General features: G+C 36.3%; 1 protein-coding gene across 2 annotated transcripts in view; it reads right to left on the minus strand.

Annotated features, from left to right (window-relative positions):
- Nucleotides 1–11,520: 11,520 nt before the first annotated feature.
- The window catches only part of ACVR1C (activin A receptor type 1C), a 98,114-nt gene continuing 90,077 nt past the window's right edge, over nucleotides 11,521–19,557 (minus strand). For both annotated transcript variants that reach the window (XM_063595378.1, XM_034954306.4), the window contains one exon: nucleotides 11,521–18,798. In XM_063595378.1, coding sequence (XP_063451448.1) covers nucleotides 18,673–18,798 — 126 coding nt within the window. In that variant the 3' untranslated portion in view covers nucleotides 11,521–18,672. The remainder of the gene's footprint in view (nucleotides 18,799–19,557) is intronic.

Consider the following 19,557-nt stretch of genomic DNA (forward strand, 5'->3'; position numbering starts at 1 on the left):
GCGACGCAGAAGACGGGTGATTTCTGCATTTCCATCTGAGGTACTGGGTTCATCTCACTAGGGAGTGCCAGACAGTGGGCGCAGGTCAGTGGGTGCGCGCACTGTGCGCGAGCCGAAGCAGGGCAAGGCATTGCCTCACTTGGGAAGCGCAAGGGGTCAGGGAGTTCCCTTTCTGAGTCAAAGAAAGGGGTGAAGGACGCACCTGGTAAATCGGGTCACTCCCACCCGAATACTGCGCTTTTCCGACGGGCTTAAAAAACGCCGCACCACGAGATTATATCCGGCACCTGGCTCGGAGGGTCCTACGCCCAGGGAGTCTCGCTGATTGCTAGCACAGCAGTCTGAGATCAAACTGCAAGGCGGCAGCAAGGCTGGGGGAGGGGCGCCCGCCATTGCCCAGGCTTGATTAGGTAAACAAAGCAGCCTGGAAGCTCCAACTGGGCGGAGCCCACCACAGCTCAAGGAGGCCTGCCTACCTCTGTAGGCTCCACCTCTGGGGGCAGGGCACAGACAAACAAAAAGACAGCAGTACCCTCGGCAGACTTAAATGTCCCTGTCTGACAGCTTTGAAGAGAGCAGTGGTTCTCCCAGCACGCAGGAGATCTGAGAACGGGCAGACTGCCTCCTCAAGTGGGTCCCTGACCCCTGACCCCCGAGCAGCCTAACTGGGAGGCACCCCCAGCAGGGGCACACTGACACCTCACACGGCAGGGTACTCCAACAGACCTGCAGCTGAGGGTCCTCTCTGTTAGAAGGAAAACTAACAGAAAGGACATCCACACCAAAAACCCATCTGTACATCACCATCATCAAAGACCAAAAGTAGATAAAACCACAAAGATGCGGAAAAAACAGAACAGAAAAACTGGAAACTCTAAAAAGCAGAGCACCGCTCCTCCTCCAAAGGAACGCAGTTCCTCACCAGCAACGGAACAAAGCTGGATGGAGAATGACTTTGACGAGCTGAGAGAAGAAGGCTTCAGACGATCAAATTACTCTGAGCTAAGGCAGGACATTCAAACCAAAGGCAAAGAAGTTGAAAACTTTGTAAAAATTTAGAAGAATGTATAACTAGAATAACCAATACAAAGAAGTGCTTAAAGGAGCTGATGGAGATGAAAACCAAGGCTCGAGAACTACGTGAAGAATGCAGAAGCCTCAGGAGCTGATGCGATCAACTGGAAGAAAGGGTATCAGCCATGGAAGATGAAATGAATGAAATGAAGCGAGAAGGGAATTTTAGAGAAAAAAGAATAAAAAGAAATGAGCAAAGCCTCCAAGAAATATGGGACTATGTGAAAAGACCAAATCTACATCTGATTGGTGTACCTGAAAGTGATGGGGAGAATGGAACCAAGTTGGAAAACACTCTGCAGGATATTATCCAGGAGAACTTCCCCCATCTAGCAAGGCAGGCCAACATTCAGATTCAGGAAATACAGAGAACACCACAAAGATACTCCTCGAGAAGAGCAACTCCAAGACACATAATTGTCAGATTCACCAAAGCTGAAATGAAGGAAAAAATGTTAAGGGCAGCCAGAGAGAAAGGTCGGGTTACCCTCAAAGGGAAGCCCATCAGACTAACAGCGGATCTCTTGGCAGAAACCCTACAAGCCAGAAGAGAGTGGGGGCCAATATTCAACATTCTTAAAGAAAAGAATTTTCAACCCAGAATTTCATGTCCAGCCAAACTAAGCTTCATAAGTGAAGGAGAAATAAAATCCTTTACAGACAAGCAAATGCTGAGAGATTTTGTCACCACCAGGCCTGCCTTACAAGAGCTCCTGAAGGAAGCACTAAACATGGAAAGGAACAACTGGTACCAGCCGCTGCAAAATCATGCCAAAATGTAAAGACCATTGAGACTAGGAAGAAACTGCATCAACTAACGAGCAAAATAACCAGCTAACATCATAATGACAGGATCAAATTCACACATAACAGTATTCACTTTAAATGTAAATGGACTAAATGCTCCAATTAAAAGACACAGACTGGCAAATTGGATAAAGAGTCAAGACCCATCAGTGTGCTGTATTCAGGAAACCCATCTCACGTGCAGAGACACACATAGGCTCAAAATAAAAGGATGGAGGAAGATCTACCAAGCCAATGGAAAACAAAAAAAGGCAGGGGTTGCAATCCTAGTCTCTGATAAAACAGACTTTAAACCAACAAAGATCAAAAGAGACAAAGAAGGCCATTACATAATGGTAAAGGGATCAATTCAGCAAGAAGAGCTAACTATCCTAAATATATATGCACCCAATACAGGAGCACCCAGATTCATAAAGCAAGTCCTGAGTGACCTACAGAGACTTAGACTCCCACACATTAATAATGGGAGACTTTAACACCCCACTGTCAACATTAGACAGATCAACGAGACAGAAAGTCAACAAGGATACCCAGGAATTGAACTCAGCTCTGCACCAAGCGGACCTAATAGACATCTACAGAACTCTCCACCCCAAATCAACAGAATATACATTTTTTTCAGCACCACACCACACCTATTCCAAAATTGACCACATACTGGGAAGTAAAGCTCTCCTCAGCAAATGTAAAAGAACAGAAATTATAACAAGCTATCTCTCAGACCACAGTGCAATCAAACTAGAACTCAGGATTAAGAATCTCACTCAAAAAAACTCAACTACATGGAAACTGAACAACCTGCTCCTGAATGACTACTGGGTACATAACGAAATGAAGGCAGAAATAAAGATGTTCTTTGAAACCAATGAGAACAAAGACACAACATACCAGAATCTCTGGGACGCATTCAAAGCAGTGTGTAGAGGGAAATTTATAGCACTAAATGCCCACAAGAGAAAGCAGGAAAGATCCAAAATTCACACCCTAACATCACAATTAAAAGAACTAGAAAAGCAAGAGCAAACACATTCAAAAGCTAGCAGAAGGCAAGAAATAACTAAAATCAGAGCAGAACTGAAGGAAATAGAGACATAAAAAACCCTTCAAAAAATTAATGAATCCAGGAGCTGGTTTTTTGAAAGGATCAACAAAATTGATAGACTGCTAGCAAGACTAATAAAGCAAAAAAGAGAGAAGAATCAAATAGACGCAATAAAAAATGATAAAGAGGATATCACCACTGATCCCACAGAAATACAAACTACCATCAGAGAATACTACAAACACCTCTACGCAAATAAACTAGAAAATCTAGAAGAAATGGATAAATTCCTGGACACATACACTCTCCCAAGACTAAACCAGGAAGAAGTTGAATCTCTGAATAGACCAATAACAGGAGCTGAAATTGTGGCAATAATCAATAGCTTACCAACCAAAAAGAGTCCAGGACCAGATGGATTCACAGCCAAATTCTACCAGAGGTACAAGGAGGAACTGGTACCATTCCTTCTGAAACTATTCCAATCAATAGAAAAAGAGGGAATCCTCCCTAACTCATTTTATGAGGCCAGCATCATTCTGATACCAAAGCCGGGCAGAGACACAACCAAAAAAGAGAATTTTAGACCAATATCCTTGACGAACACTGATGCAAAAATCCTCAATAAAATACTGGCAAAACGAATCCAGCAGCACATCAAAAAGCTTATCCACCATGATCAAGTGGGCTTCATCCCTGGGATGCAAGGCTGGTTCAATATACACAAATCAATAAATATAATCCAGCATATAAACAGAGCCAAAGACAAAAACCACATGATTATCTCAATAGATGCAGAAAAAGCCTTTGACAAAATTCAACAACCCTTCATGCTAAAAACTCTCAATAAATTAGGTATTGATGGGATGTATTTCAAAATAATAAGAGCTATCTATGACAAACCCACAGCCAATATCATACTGAATGGGCAAAAACTGGAAGCATTCCCTTTGAAAACTGGCACAAGACAGGGATGCCCTCTCTCACCACTCCTATTCAACATAGTGTTGGAAGTTCTGGCCAGGGCAATTAGGCAGGAGAAGGAAATAAAGGGTATTCAATTAGGAAAAGAGGAAGTCAAATTTTCCCTGTTTGCAGATGACATGATTGTATATCTAGAAAACCCCATTGTCTCAGCCCAAAATCTCCTTAAGCTGATAAGCAACTTCAGCAAAGTCTCAGGATACAAAATCAATGTACAAAAATCACAAGCATTCTTATACACCAACAACAGACAAACAGAGAGCCAAATCATGAGTGAACTCCCATTCACAGTGGCTTCAAAGAGAATAAAATACCTAGGAATCCAACTTACAAGGGATGTGAAGGACCTCTTCAAGGAGAACTACAAACCACTGCTCAAGGAAATCAAAGAGGATACAAACAAATGGAAGAACATTCCATGCTCATGGATAGGAAGAATCAATATCGTGAAAATGGCCATACTGCCCAAGGTAATTTACAGATTCAGTGCCATCTCCATCAAGCTACCAATGACTTTCTTCACAGAACTGGAAAAAACTACTTTAAAGTTTATATGGAACCAAAAAAGAGCCCGCATTGCCAAGTCAATCCTAAGCCAAAAGAACAAAGCTGGAGGCATCACACTACCTGACTTCAAACTATACTACAAGGCTACAGTAACCAAAACAGCATGGTACTGGTACCAAAACAGAGATATAGATCAATGGAACAGAACAGAGCCCTTAGAAATAACGCCACATATCTACACCTATCTGATCTTTGACAAACCTGAGAAAAACAAGCAATAGGGAAAGGATTCCCTATTTAATAAACGGTGCTGGGAAAACTGGCTAGCCATATGTAGAAAGCTGAAACTGGATCCCTTCCTTACACCTTATACAAAAATTAATTCATGATGGATTAAAGACTTAAACGTTAGACCTAAAACCATAAAAACCCTAGAAGAAAACCTAGGCATTACATTCAGGACATAGGCATGGGCAAGGACTTCATGTCTAAAACACCAAAAGCAATGGCAACAAAAGACAAAATTGACAAATGGGATCTAATTAACTAAAGAGCTTCTGCACAGCAAAAGAAACTACCATCAGAGTGAACAGGCAACCTACAAAATGGGAGAAAATTTTTGCAACCTACTCATCTGACAAAGGGCTAATATCCAGAATCTACAATGAACTCAAACAAATTTACAAGAAAAAAACAAACAACCCCATCAAAAAGTGGGCAAAGGACATGAACAGACACTTCTCAAAAGAAGACATTTATGCAGCCAAAAAACACATGAAAAAATGCTCATCATCACTGGCCATCAGAGAAATGCAAATCAAAACCACAATGAGATACCATCTCACACCAGTTAGAATGGCAATCATTAAAAAGTCAGGAAACAACAGGTGCTGGAGAGGATGTGGAGAAATAGGAACACTTTTACACTGTTGCTGGGACTGTAAACTAGTTCAACCATTGTGGAAGTCAGTGTGGCGATTCCTCAGGGATCTAGAACTAGAAATACCATTTGACCCAGCCATCCCATTACTGGGTATATACCCAAAGGACTATAAATCATGCTGCTATAAAGACACATGCACACGTATGTTTATTGCGGCATTATTCACAATAGCAAAGACTTGGAGCCAACCCAAATGTCCAACAATGATAGACTGGATTAAGAAAATGTGGCACATATACACCATGGAATACTATGCAGCCATAAAAAATGATGAGTTCACGTCCCTTTGTAGGGACATGGATGAAATTGGAAATCATCATTCTCAGTAAACTATCGCAAGAACAAAAAACCAAACACCTCATATTCTCACTCATAGGTGGGAATTGAACAATGAGATCACACGGAGACAGGAAGGGGAATATCACACTCTGGGGACTGTTGTGGGGTGGGGGGAGGGGGGAGGGATAGCATCGGGAGATATACCTAATGCTAGATGACGAGTTACTGGGTGCAGCGCACCAGCATGGCACATGTATACATATGTAACTAACCTGCACAATGTGCACATGTACCCTAAAACTTAAAGTATAATAAAAAAAAAAGAAATTGTGAAAATTAATATTAATTTATTTCTGGACTTAGGGGAAAGTATAGTCTTTAACCATTAGGTATAACTGTAGGTTTTTGATAGATTTGCTGTGATTTACAGAAAATGTAAGATTCAAATATACACATGCTTATTTATTTATCCCAATTATTCATCTGAGTTTAAGGGAAATAATCAAAGTGAAGGTCCTCATTTTGGCTGCACTAGCTTTGCACCTCCCAAGTAAACCATCAACACCTAGACCCTTCCTCAGACTCTCTTTCTAGAAAACTCCGATTAAGACAGGTACCTACATCAAGAATGAATTAGTGAAATAATATTCAAAAGAAGATCATGTTTAAACTGAGCCTGATGAGAAATAAAAGTGAATCATGTGAGTTAGACAGAGACAGGGAAATTCCAGAAAGATGGAAAAATAGTTACATGAAATCCTAGAATTGTAGATACACATGCAGTGTTTATAGCATTGCCAGTAGCTCTAGTTGACAGGTATATTAGAGAAAGAGGTGAGGGATTAGCTGAGGGAGGAGAAAAGGAAGGAAATTGAGTTGCTATGAAATTCTATTTTTGTTCAGAAATAGACAGTTTCAAATTAAGATTTAAAAATATTTTAAAGAGGAAAATAAGGTGATTATACTTATAATTTAGAACAATCACTAGTAGTTATCTGAAAGAGAGTAAATTAATAGGAGTGGAAATGGAGACACAATATGAGAAAAGACCATGGCAGACACCAAAGTAACAACTGGTAGGGGCCTGAAGTGAGACAGTGGTATGGTGGCATACAGATGAAGAGGAAGGATAGATATATTAAGGAAGAAGGGACAATAGGACTGGGTTGTTGGGTTGAACAAGAGGGATCACAGGCAGGGAAACAGGTTTGTCATGAAAAAAATGACTTGATATCTGTCAAATATTTGTATCCAGAATCCATAAAGTATACTTACAACTCAATAATAAGAAAACAAACAACCACTAAAAAAGTGGGCAAAATATTTTGATGTACTCCAAATACACAAAGTCAGTATTTGTAGGAAAAGAAGCTAAATATTATTAGTGATCACAGAAGTTCAATTTAAAATAACAATGAGATACTACTGCACTTCACCAGAAAAGCTACAATGAAAAACTCTGGAGCAACTATTACTCTCATATACTGATAGTGAGTATAAAATGGTACATACACTTTACACCCCTAAGTATTTACCTACTTCTACTTGAAAGTATTTACACTCCAGCAATTATAGTGTTAGGTATTTACTCAAGAGAATTGAAAACACATATCCACAAAAACACTTAAACATCAATGTTCACAGCAGATTTATTCATAATAGCCCCAAACCAGAAACAACCCAAATGTTCAACAGGTGAATGCATAAACAAATTGTGGTATGTTAATAGAATACAACTGTACCCAGCAATGTAAAAGAACAAGCTGCTGATACATCTAACAACATGACTGAACGTCAAAAACAGTATGCTAAGCAAAAGAAGTCAGACACAAAAAATTACATTTTGACATTGGAATCAGAAGTGACTATGTTATAACCAGGTGGATACATAAAGAAGAGGCTGGACATTAGGGCCTGGATCTTAGAAGATAAGTCTGGGACAAATACGCAGATTTGAACATCACCAGCCTTATTAAAGACAAAAGAGTAGATGAGATCACCAAGGAGGAGTGTTTAGGACAGCCAAAGCTAGATACAGGTAAATATTAGCATTGTAGGGACACAAAGAAAGGAAAATACAGTCCAGGCACAGTGGCTCACACCTGTGATCCCAGCTCTTTGGGAGGCCAAGGTGGGCGGGCGGATCGTTTGAGCCCAGGAGTTTGAGACCAGCCTGGGCAACATAGTGAAACCTTGTCTCTACAAATAATAGAAAAATTAGCCAGGTTTACTGGCACAGGCCTGGTCCCAGCTACTGGGAAGGCTGAGGTAGGAGGATCACTTGAGCCTGGAAAGGTCGATGCTGCAATGGGCTGTGATCATGCCACTGCACGCCAGTTTGGGTAACAGAGTGAGACTCTGTCTCAAAAGAACAAAAACAAAAACAAAAAGAAGTAGATGAAGTGCAGAATGCAGAGAAAAAGAAGAGGTAGGGGGAGGACAATCAAGCAAAGGAAAATAATTATGGGAGAGGACAGTCTGTTGCAAAGGCCAGAGAGGGACAAAGGAAGAAAAGGGTAAATATCCTTGCACTAGACTACTACAAAATACTTAGCACAGAGGAGGCCATTTTACAGGAAGACTCAAAAGTTCCATTGTAGTGGGTCGAGGAGTGAATGGGCAGAGAGAAAATGGGGACAGAGAATGTACCCTACACTTAACAGAAGTTTGCTTTGGAAAGGAAAGAACTACAAAGTCTATGTCTTTGCGAATGTCATATTTCCACCCAAATGTAAATTTTTGGTTATTTCACAAATACCTCACGGTGACTAAATTCTCAGTAAGATGTTTATGGTATCACCCATGTATTTCTGATAAAGGAAAAGCTGACATAGAGAAAAGTGCATTTTATGAACTAGTTCACGTATTATATAAAAGTAAAGATCCAGATTGCAGTATAGAATTGAAATGTGTTTTGCAAATTCTTGCTTTTGCTCTATACAGAAATCCTAGGCGTATTTCCCCTGTTCCGCTTCACTTATATCTTATATGATTGTCACCTTGTGTTTCTCCATTTAAAAATAAAAGGCAAACTCAGCAGTTCCTTTTTCTTAAACTGCTTCAGTAACCAGCAGTTGCCACATTAAAAGCTTTAGCTGCAGGACTATAAAAATAGTCTAATGCTCCCTAGCAAGTAGCTACATTTCAGCCAGTTCTCTTTTCAGGGATGTAGCAAGGTCAAATCTAATGGCCAGGGAAGGACAGGCTATGAGAGAGAAGGGAAAGCCAGTTGACATTCACAGAGCAAAAGTGCATTGTGCTTGGAATTTTTTGTGTAAATGTTAAACAGTGCCCACATTTAACCACCTGCTTGTTGTTTAGAAGGGTTCAAATGAACAATTTCAAGCACAACTGAATAACACTCAAAAGAAAATCAAGTGTAATTTCCTAAGTTGCTGAAGCAAGGATTCTTCTATGAAACACCATTAGTATTTCTAAACCTGATTTGATTATATTTGAAATTTAATGCATACAGTTCAGTGGCACCTAGAAATTTATTTGTGCAAAGATGGAATTACAAGGTAGATCTTTATAAATGATTGTTTCTTTCTGTGTATTTTTAAAATTCTTCGTGTCATAATTGTAATAAAACTAAATGATTAAAGATTAAATGTCATTTATTTTTTGGCTTCCTTATGACAATATTTTGCTTTGCATTTAAGATACATTAAAAAGTAGGGAAAATATACCACATAAAATCACTCACATCACACTGCTTGTATAGCTCATCTTGAAATTCTTCACCTGTGTGCTATCTCTAACTATTTATCAGTTAGGAAAGAAAGGGTATGTTGTAATCTTCAGGTTACTTTGATAAATCTCTTAAGAGGGTAATTCTTTTACTGCCTTTATTAAATGCCAACTTCACATCATCACTGCTGCTTTAAAACCTTCAGAGTTTCCCTCAATGACAGGATCAAGTTTAAATGCTGTAATCTAATGCTTACAGAATCCCTCAATCCCAGTTCTGTAGGTTACTCACTGCCATAAGCATCAGCCCTTGTTGTAGACACGTTTCCAACAAGGGACAACCTCTTCCTTGTATTCTACTTAAACAAATCTTTCCCATCCCACAAGCTTCAACATGTCAATTTTCTTGCAGCAATGTTTGATAAAGATTTCTTAACTAATATTTGAAGGAAAAAGAATATTAACCTCTTTTAAATATAAAAGTGATTGTAATTACAAGTTTGTTACATACATCATTAACAAGACACAAACAAAAAAGACTTAAAGCACTCTGTGGGAAAATGTTTCTAATAAATAGATTTTAAAGAAACTATTCAAATCAATGTTTTAATAACTCTCTGCCAAAATATGTATATTTCTTCTAAAAGTCACAGAGCATTTCTTGAAAATCACTTCCAGAACACTCCATAAAACAGCCTGGATTCAGTAATCCCCTAATCTCCAGGAATTTATCCTGATGCAAAAAAGTACCTATCCAATTTTATGTTCACACTGTAGGTAAACTATTGCATCAATGTGAACATTTGCCAAAGTTTGCACATATTAGTGTTTTAAAATTAAGATGCTGAAATTGCAGAATTACAATTGAAGGAAGAAAACACTATTGCTAATGCCACTGAAACTAAAGCATTCATTTTATTTCATGCATAGGTTTCACAATCTACACTGATATGAAATAAATATTTTGCCTTTATCTGCAACTCCAAGCATCCGCTAATAATGAAGCAGTTGAGAACCTGACTTAATGATTGTTAACCAAGAATATTTGGCTAGTGAAGCTGGTTAATACTGACTTAATGCAAAATATTCAGGACACTTATTAATAAACAAACAAAACTGCCCCCAAAATGGAAAAAAAAAAACATAAGCAAAAGAAGAATCTATACCAAAAGTAAAACCAATTCAGTGTTCTGCCTCTCTTATGCTAAGTCTCAGAAAACACCAACTTTGTAGGGTTCAGAATATAAACCAAACACCTAATCTTCTCATAATGCCATTCTGAAACAGCCATCATGAATTAGAAATTAACCTGAACTATTCTTGACTGGGTAAGAAACACAATCCTAACGTTTATTGCAGATATTGGGGTGTGAATAATTAGTTTCAAAGAGTATTTTTTACTGTCCCAAACAATACATTACTATTAATATTTTAAAACTATATCTTCAAACATAAGTGAAATGATCCCTAATTCTCAATTCCAGTGCTCAAAGATTTAGTCATTATGATACTACATACAAGCAGATATATAATTGAATGCCGATTAATACTAAATGCTGTAAAGAAAAAATTACGCAGGGGAAATGGGTAGTGAATGTCAAAATGTGCTACTTTTGAAAGGGTAGCAAGAAAGGTTAATTTGGTGTGATGGCATTCTTACAGAGACCTTTAACATTCCAGGAAGAACAAACAGTGGGAGCAAAGCCCTGGGACAGGCATGTGTTTGGCAAGTTCAGGGAACAGCATGAAGCCAGGGTCTGGAGAACAGGTGGGGATGAATGTGGGGACACTGGAAATGAAGGTAGAGCAGTTGTCTGGTTCCGTGTCTGAAAAGGCTTGTAGACCACGTGCTTGTGATTTTAAGTGTAATGGGAGCTATTTTAGGTTTGAGAGCAGGTCAACCCAGTAGTAATTTAGTAATTGTCTAAAAAGTGCAAAAAAAGACAGTTGCTTGGTAGAAAAAAAGAAACAAAATCTATTGTCCTAAATGCCATGTAGAGAAATGGCTACTGAAGAAGTATCCCTTCCAGCTCTGAAATTCTAGAATTCTATAACTCCTTGGTCGAAAGGAACGAAGGAAGTAAAATTCCAGTGCCCATTGGAGCCAGCATTTAAGTCTCCAACACCCTCTGCATACACATACACATAAAACACAATGTAAAAATAATAGAACATAATTATATAAAAACCAAAATACGACACATCTTCCTTTATTTAAAATAGAGTTCTATATGCTTCACAGAAACAAGTGCAAGAAGTGCTTGATTTATTATCTTTCCCACTTTACAAAACAATACATTTTCAGAAAATGCATACATAAAAATATAACATTTAGGCAGATAATTATTTACATCTGAAGACAGATGAAAGTTACACGATAATATTAAAAAGCTTTAAAATAAATACTTTTATGACTTGCTGTTGGTAAAGTTAAACATTTTGGTATAAAGGCTATCACTGAGTTTTTAATAAATTCTAAAACACTATTATTTCTAAATAAAATAAGTCTATACATATTACTATAAAATGCATATTTTCACAGACTAGAAATTAATGAAACATCTGAATATCATTCATTTCTCTTTGGAGTTTGAAATTCTCTTCACCTTCCACATTCAAATTACAACTACTAAAATCCATCTACATATTTTTGATACAGTTTATTGCCCAATTCCTATTTTAAAACCTAATTTATTTTTTCATATTCCTTCCTTATATACATTCCTTTGGGCCTGTCGGCTGAAAGACAATCTTTTTACATACTTAAGAGTATCAGCTAGCTTACAAAAAGTCTTTACAACGGTGATTCTTTTCACAGTAGTTCAAGAGTTCAAGGCATGTTTTGCAATGTCAAAATGCAATGGTTTTGACATTTGTAATATGTTCTTAGGTATAAGAAGAGTCACGCTACCAAAAGAAAAGTATAATTAGTATTAGTACTTTGAAAGTCAATCCAAAATTCCTTTTTTGAGATCTGAATCTAATTTTCTGTTTTTAGGACATTTAAAAACCTGAAACACAGATCAAGTTTGAATGATCTTCTCCAGTCTAGAATCAGAAGAGTACATGAGCTTGACACTAGTCATTGAGGAAATGAACTAGAATTTAATATTTTGGCTCAGATATTCTCATTCTGTATAAAGAGAAAAAAAGGGCTGGGTCCTTAAAAATACTTAGTTACTATTATTTAGCCTATGGAAGAAATAGAAATATTAGTAAATTTCATTCTACGCTTGCATTTGTTAGACAAAATTTTGGCACACAATCCTCTCTTTACAGGCAAAGTCAGTAATTAGCTCCATGCATAGAATGAAAACTGTATGGACGATATCAAAATTAGGGTCCATGTGCCTTGCTGCAGATTGTCTGGGTTGAAAAATTAAACCAACATGATAAACAATCAATTTCTCTTCTCTCAGGAATGCCAGGATGAAAAGATAAAAAGTATTATTTCTTCTAAGTTCTTTGTTCAATTTGTAGATGTCAAGAATTATTTTGAGTTTTTAATTCTCATTTTCTGAAGATGTATAAGCCAGACCATTCTTTAAACACATATAAGCCAATAAGATGCTTCTCTGTAAAATATAAAATTATGTCTGGGAGCCAATTGCAGTTGGATTTTAGCCCACACCTGCCCCTCAGCTGGGAAGATTTATATAGCGCACAACAGGCCTGACTGGATGTGATGGCAGTGGGTATAAGGGTAATCTCCTAAAGCACTCAGATTCTTAGTGGCCCTATTAAAATTCAGATTAACATAACCCACAGTAAACTCTTGCAGTTAAAACTGTTAGGTCTGGAGAGAAAAATTTCTTTTAGGACAACTTGGACCAATGATCAGGAAATACAGTCACATCTGAAAATATTAAAATCTAGGATGAAATACAGCTCATATTCTCTCAAATGTATTCATCTACAACTGAAAGAGAAAAGTATGCTGGCAGTTCTATTATTGTTAGGGGAATTTTAAAATAGGGATTGTTACCTAATTTTGCTGTAGTATTATATTCCAAACTAATAGCATAATGGCTTAGTTTGTCAAAAGCAAAACAAAGCAATGGTATGGAACAGCAGAAATAAATTTAACAATCACATTATGGGGCATATATTTCAAATTGTCTTTCCCAGTCACTATTTCTCAAGCGGAATTTAGCATTAAAGCAAAAGTAGACATTCTTTATATGTTAGCTAAAAGCTAGAATACAAATAACAGCTAGTCTTTTTAGGTTTTAAAAGAAAAATCATCTCTGCCATTAACAAATACTCTATAGTGCCAAATGAAGGATTACTGGAGAAGTTATGAGGTGAAACCTCTTATACAGAGAACTTAAAATCTTGTTAAGAAGTTCATTGTGTAGAAGTTTGGACAGGTTAAACGACAACTAAAGAAATACAGGAATTATAGAGTGACTTGGGATTGATGAGATCTGCCAAACATTTTTTAATGCACTAAAAGAAGATGAATGCCAAAGACAAACTAATGAGAAACTGAGGGGAAAAAAAAAAGAGAAAGAGAGAAAAGTTAGATAATATCCTACTGGACATAGTCCCAAATTCAGCTATCAAATCACCTTTCACCCCCATTCCAAGGTACAAAGAGAAAGAACAGTCCTTACAGAAAGGGTGGGGGATGTCAGAAAGCTTCTCTAACCATTACTTGCACTAAGAAATTCTATACTCTCACAGTTCCTAAATTTTATCCATTAATTTTATCAGCACCCCAGTGGTTGCCTACTTAGCTCAACAACCATTCTACAACTCTTTCTTAGCCTAGTTTAGTTTTTCTCATTGACCTCACTCTGAGTGAGTAAATTATTTTAGTAGAAACCCAAAGAAAAGTGGGATTTTATCATCATCATTGAATGGCACATTACGTTAGTGTGCATTCAAGGTAGGTTTAGATGCATGCGAATTAATTTTTAATCAGTAAAAGTTGGGGATATGGCAGGGAACAGTGCTGGGTGTCACCACCAGGCTTTCATAAGAGTTCTGCTAGTAACTAGTAGTCATTTAATCTCTGATCCTTGGTTTCGTCATCTAAACAAAATTGGAATAAATTTATATAATCTCTGAGAGTACTAAGGGATTCTCTTTCATTAGAAGGCTGAATTCCAGATGGTTAAGTTAAATAAGAGTTATTTTTAAAATTAGGAACTAATGATAATGTTGAAAGATAGTGAGGGAATATTAAGAAAAAAAGTGAGAAAAATAATGAAATATAAAGCAAGGCTAGATGAAAAAAAGAAAGTCAAATATCTATATATTTTCATTAAAGTGTTTTGAAAAATGCCCATATTATAAAAATTCTATTTAATATTAACATTTTTTAAAAACTTACATTCCAATTAACTTTTTTGTTATTTAGAAGCAGCTCTCAAGATAAAAGAATTACTGTTTTCACTAAAATAGCAGAAAAACTCCATGTAGGTATCAGCACACAGAGCTAGAACAAAGCATTGTCAAACAGAAATGGTATGTTTCACAAAAGATGTTTAAAATATCTTTGAAAACCACAATGGTGCCATTTTAAGATACGAATACTAAACATTTCTAAGTAGCTTGTAATGATGTGTTTGTGAATTTATTTTAAAGGAATGATTATTGAAGACATCAACTGCCAGCTTTTATTCATTTGGTACTGTTACTTTCTTAATTTTCCAGTGGGAAATAAAATTTGTATATTTTAAATACATTTATTTAGCCAAATACATTCTCATACTTATTTCAATCAAAGACTATGCCCTAACAAGCAATTTTAAGTTGTTTACTCAAACTTTGTATCATGGCAAACATCAGCTCCCTGTTTTCAGACGATTTGCTAAGCAGGTTCCCTGGTGCTTTTGTGCAGACTCAAAGATAACCCTGAGTTTTCTCTGCCCCAATAAGTCACATGGTGGCAAAATTCCAGGAAAATAGGAGTAGTTTTGTTTTGTTTTATTAGTAATTCTACAATAGTAGGTGTAATAAAATAATAAATTATTCTGGAACTTCTAACCTAATGAATCTATTGTAGATTTTCATTTTTAAATAAAAGCTAATTTTAATTTTTTCAGATACTGCAACCAGGTTACTATTTTCATACAATCATGGAAATTTAAAATGCAAAGTTAATTGAAAGTATAAAGATGAAAAGCAAGTGCTATGCCTAAAATAGTGCACGACAGTCATGTTTCACTTAACTCTCAAGTCAGAACATAAATTAAGAATTCTAGATGTGACATGCCAAATATTTTAGACATAGAAGAAAGCATACAACAGAATCTGTACCAATTACAAACTTAAAGGCAAAATTTACAAGGCAACAAGTTCATGCTGAAATACTGACAACAAATAATGTTTCTCTTATTTTCAGAAAGGGATGCTGCATTTAAATCCCATCACCACTTTATACAGTACTGAAAATTCATAATAGTGTTTTCCCAAGTCTTGTATTATACCCCAAAGCCAAAATATCTGTAAGGAGTAAAGAACACTGATACTCTGAACCTAACCTAAGGAGAATTTTTTTTTTTTTTTGCTTATAACAAAATGTAAAAGAAATAAATATTACACAATGGGACTCCATTAAAAACAATATAACATTTGACAGCATAAGTATATACAAGAAGCCTGCCTTATGCTCTAAACTTCATCATCCTATTTTTGTAAGTGAGCATGTTCTATATATAATCCTGTTAAGAGTAAAGGAAATATTACAACTTTTAACATTTTCCTTATCATTTTTGCTGCTCTATTCCCTTTCTTAAAAAATGTATTTTGTAATTGAAATATAAGACTACTCAGTTACGAGTCATAGTTAAACAACACAAGAACAAGAAAAATACCTCAAAATGTACTAACATACGGATTTCTTCAGAGTGAAAGTTGAACCAATAAAATACGAAATTATATTTAGACACCCTCAAATAAGCTACAAAACATAATGACAAGAAAAATGGAGATGTTAAAAAATCCTCTCTTAAAAATTCAATAAGCATATTTACCCAACATAAGTAAATAAAACAGGAAATATCATTCTTGTTTATTTGAGGCACGTACAACCGTAGTAAATAAATAATTTCGTTCTTATATATGCAGAAAAACAATCTATGAGAAATTAGTAACAAGCACAAGCAAGATTACCCCTTCACATAGGCTCTTTTTAAAAATCACTTCACATAGGCACTTTTAAAAACTGATGATATATTTAGATTGTCTGTAATATCCAAATAAAGCTACTTTCTAAATGTGTTGCAAATGAAAGCAATTTTCAGACCTATCCTAGAAACCCACTGTCATGCAGAACTCAAGACATCCCACTTCGTATTTTATCTGTCAATTTATTTTCTTCCCCCACACACTCACATCCCTATTCCCATTCCCAAATTAGACTTTAAAATCCCTGAGGGCAGGACCTATCTATCTTTGTATTCCCTCTTGTACCCGATATTGTGGCAAGCAAGATATGGGTGCTCTATGATTATTTAATAAGTGGATGAGAGCATTAACGAGTATGGAAGTACACGCAAACTCCATAGCTGTCAGTTTTTTGCCTTCCTTATTTCAACTCAGTAAAATGAAGATAGATTCAGTAACATATTTCCATAGTGAAATGAAGCATAATCACTAAATTGTACTCTATGAGAAAATACAGAAGTATATCCTTCAGAATGCTATTACCCAAGCTGTGCTTTGCTTTATAGAACAGTTAAATATGGGATAGTAAAAAGTTTCCCCTCCTCTTAATAAAAGGGTTCCACCACGATCAGGTAATCTGAGCAATCCAGTTTAAAAAAAAAATCAAGTAGCATTTCTTTACTGTTATTAGTTTTTTTTTTTTTACTGTTATCAATAGCATTTACTTCACTCTTCAAAATACATTATATGCTAACATGTACTATCACTTTATAAGCAAGTATCAAAGAACACTTTTGGTCTTGGATCATCTCAGTAGAAGAATGTTCTAAGGAATGGAGTTTGAAAAAAGATGTTTTAGGAGCATAAAAGACATCATGTTAAATCTCGTTTACCAAAGTAGCATTATAGATTTGAAGGGCATATTTAATGTCCCATTAAATATTCATTACTCTGTGTCCACAGAAAGTAGAATGAAGGCAAAACTATCATGAGCATTCTTCTGTACTCACTCACTCATTGTGAAAGGGTAGAGGAATATCTATTTGCTGTTTCTGATACCGTCTGTAGGGTTTGGTTGTTAACACTTCATTGAAGAGTTTTCTTAATTCTTCTCAATATATTCTCAAAATATTTCCTTCCTTCCTCTTCCTTTTCTGTCTTTTCTTTCTAAGTGTGTATGTACAAAGGAAATAGGGACCTCTGAATTGTATCTTAAAGACATTTTCAGACAATGAATATTTATGTTTGATTAATCTTTGGAAGTGTTCAGAAAACATTAATGCTCATTAACAAATGGGGTAACCATGATATTTCTATGAGAAAAAATGTCAAAAGATATGGTTCTGAGATTTTGTGCGGGTCCATTATGATTCTGCAAAATAACTCAATATGCCTTCTAAACCACAAATATCATAATAAAAGATATTACATAGGGAGAAAAGCACTATTCAAGGGAAAGTAGGAAGCTAGCTAACCTTACGGTGTTCATTATCACAAGATTTGGACCTAGTGCCAGTTCTGCCATTAGCTGTGTGACTTCAGGACATTTCTCAGTGTCTCAGGATGTCAGGTATCTCTTTTGTTAATGAAAGGAACAAGTTTAGTGGTTCAGGGACTGCTGCAGTAGTGGATTATGAAGAACAGGAGAACAGCAGAAGGGGAGACCAAGCACATGGGACACCCACCTCACTTACATCTTCCACTGAGCAGCTCCACTCTCACGTTGGATATATTAAAGTTTAGAGCAATATTTATTTTTAAAAAGTCCTGCTAACTTAAAAAGGGGGAAACATAGATTGCATGACCTAAAGATAGCATGCTCTAATTTGCATGTTTAATTAATATGTTTTCATCTCAGAAAAAAATGTTTTTACATCTTTTCCTGTTCATTCATGTGCTCTTGGTTCAAGTAAAATAAAAACTTAATGACTATAACATTTTTATAGAGCTTATTTTATACTTTTGTAATATATTTCTTCCTTATTAAATAAAAAGATGAGTTGAGGTGTTGCTTTCAAAATAAAATTAAACATAACATAGAGATTGGATGAAGTCAACTCCTGCCCATGCATAACTTTAGAGTTATCTTTTCATGCTGCCTTATGGGCACTTAAATACTGTACTGTCTTATCTTTGAGGTAGAACAAAAAAAAATGGCAAAAACATTCACATAAAGGGGAAAATGGAAAAGAAAGCTATGAGAGATTTCTTTTTAACATAATTATCATCATTAGGCTTTGCAGTCTTCTTTGACACAAAGTTGAGATATAGTCTTCTTAATACGAAGAGCAGTTAGGCGGGCCGCTCCGTTGGCATACCAACACTCACGCATTATTCTCCCCATGACTCGGAGTGCCTTTAAGAGAGAAAAAAAAAAATCAAAGACTTTAGCTACTCTACATAAAACAGAGCACAAAAGAAGTAAAGCCATAAATCCAGGAATTGATGCTAAGCTTTTTTTTTTTTAAGAGATGGGGTCTTGCTATGTTCCCCAGGCTGGAGTACAATGGCTATTCACAGGTGCAAGCATAACACACTACAGCCTCAAACTGTTGTGCTCAACCGATATTCCTGCTTAATCTTCCAAGGAGCTGGGACACAGGCATGCACTGCTGTATCTGCCATTGATGCTAACTAAGTTTTGATGAAGAAACAGTAAATTTAAAACAATATAAGAAGATTAGGGTCAAACCCCTTCAAAAATTCTACCAAAACTCAAATACTAACCTTGTAGAGACTAACTAAAAAATGTTTCAATCCACTGATTTCTGGGAATATGGGACATGAAAAACATCAAGGGATATGGGAAGGCTTGGAAATTCCCTGTATCTTGATGTTGGTGATGAGTACACAAGTGTAAACATACGAAAAAAATTCATCAATCTGTATACTAAGATTTGTGAGTTTTACCAAATGTAAATTATACTACAATAAAAATTATGATCCAAGTATAAATATCAAAAATCCTGGACTTTAAAAATGAACTAGCAAAGAGATAAGACAAATACTAAGAGGGGAAAACAATGAAAATGCATGAAACCAGAGAAATACAGGAAAACGCTGAAGCAAGTGGCTGCCATAGGGGTATCTGCTACTCTCATGGTCTAGAACTTTG

Source organism: Pan paniscus, chromosome 13 (assembly GCF_029289425.2).
Source record: "Pan paniscus chromosome 13, NHGRI_mPanPan1-v2.0_pri, whole genome shotgun sequence".
Lineage (NCBI taxonomy): Eukaryota > Metazoa > Chordata > Mammalia > Primates > Hominidae > Pan > Pan paniscus.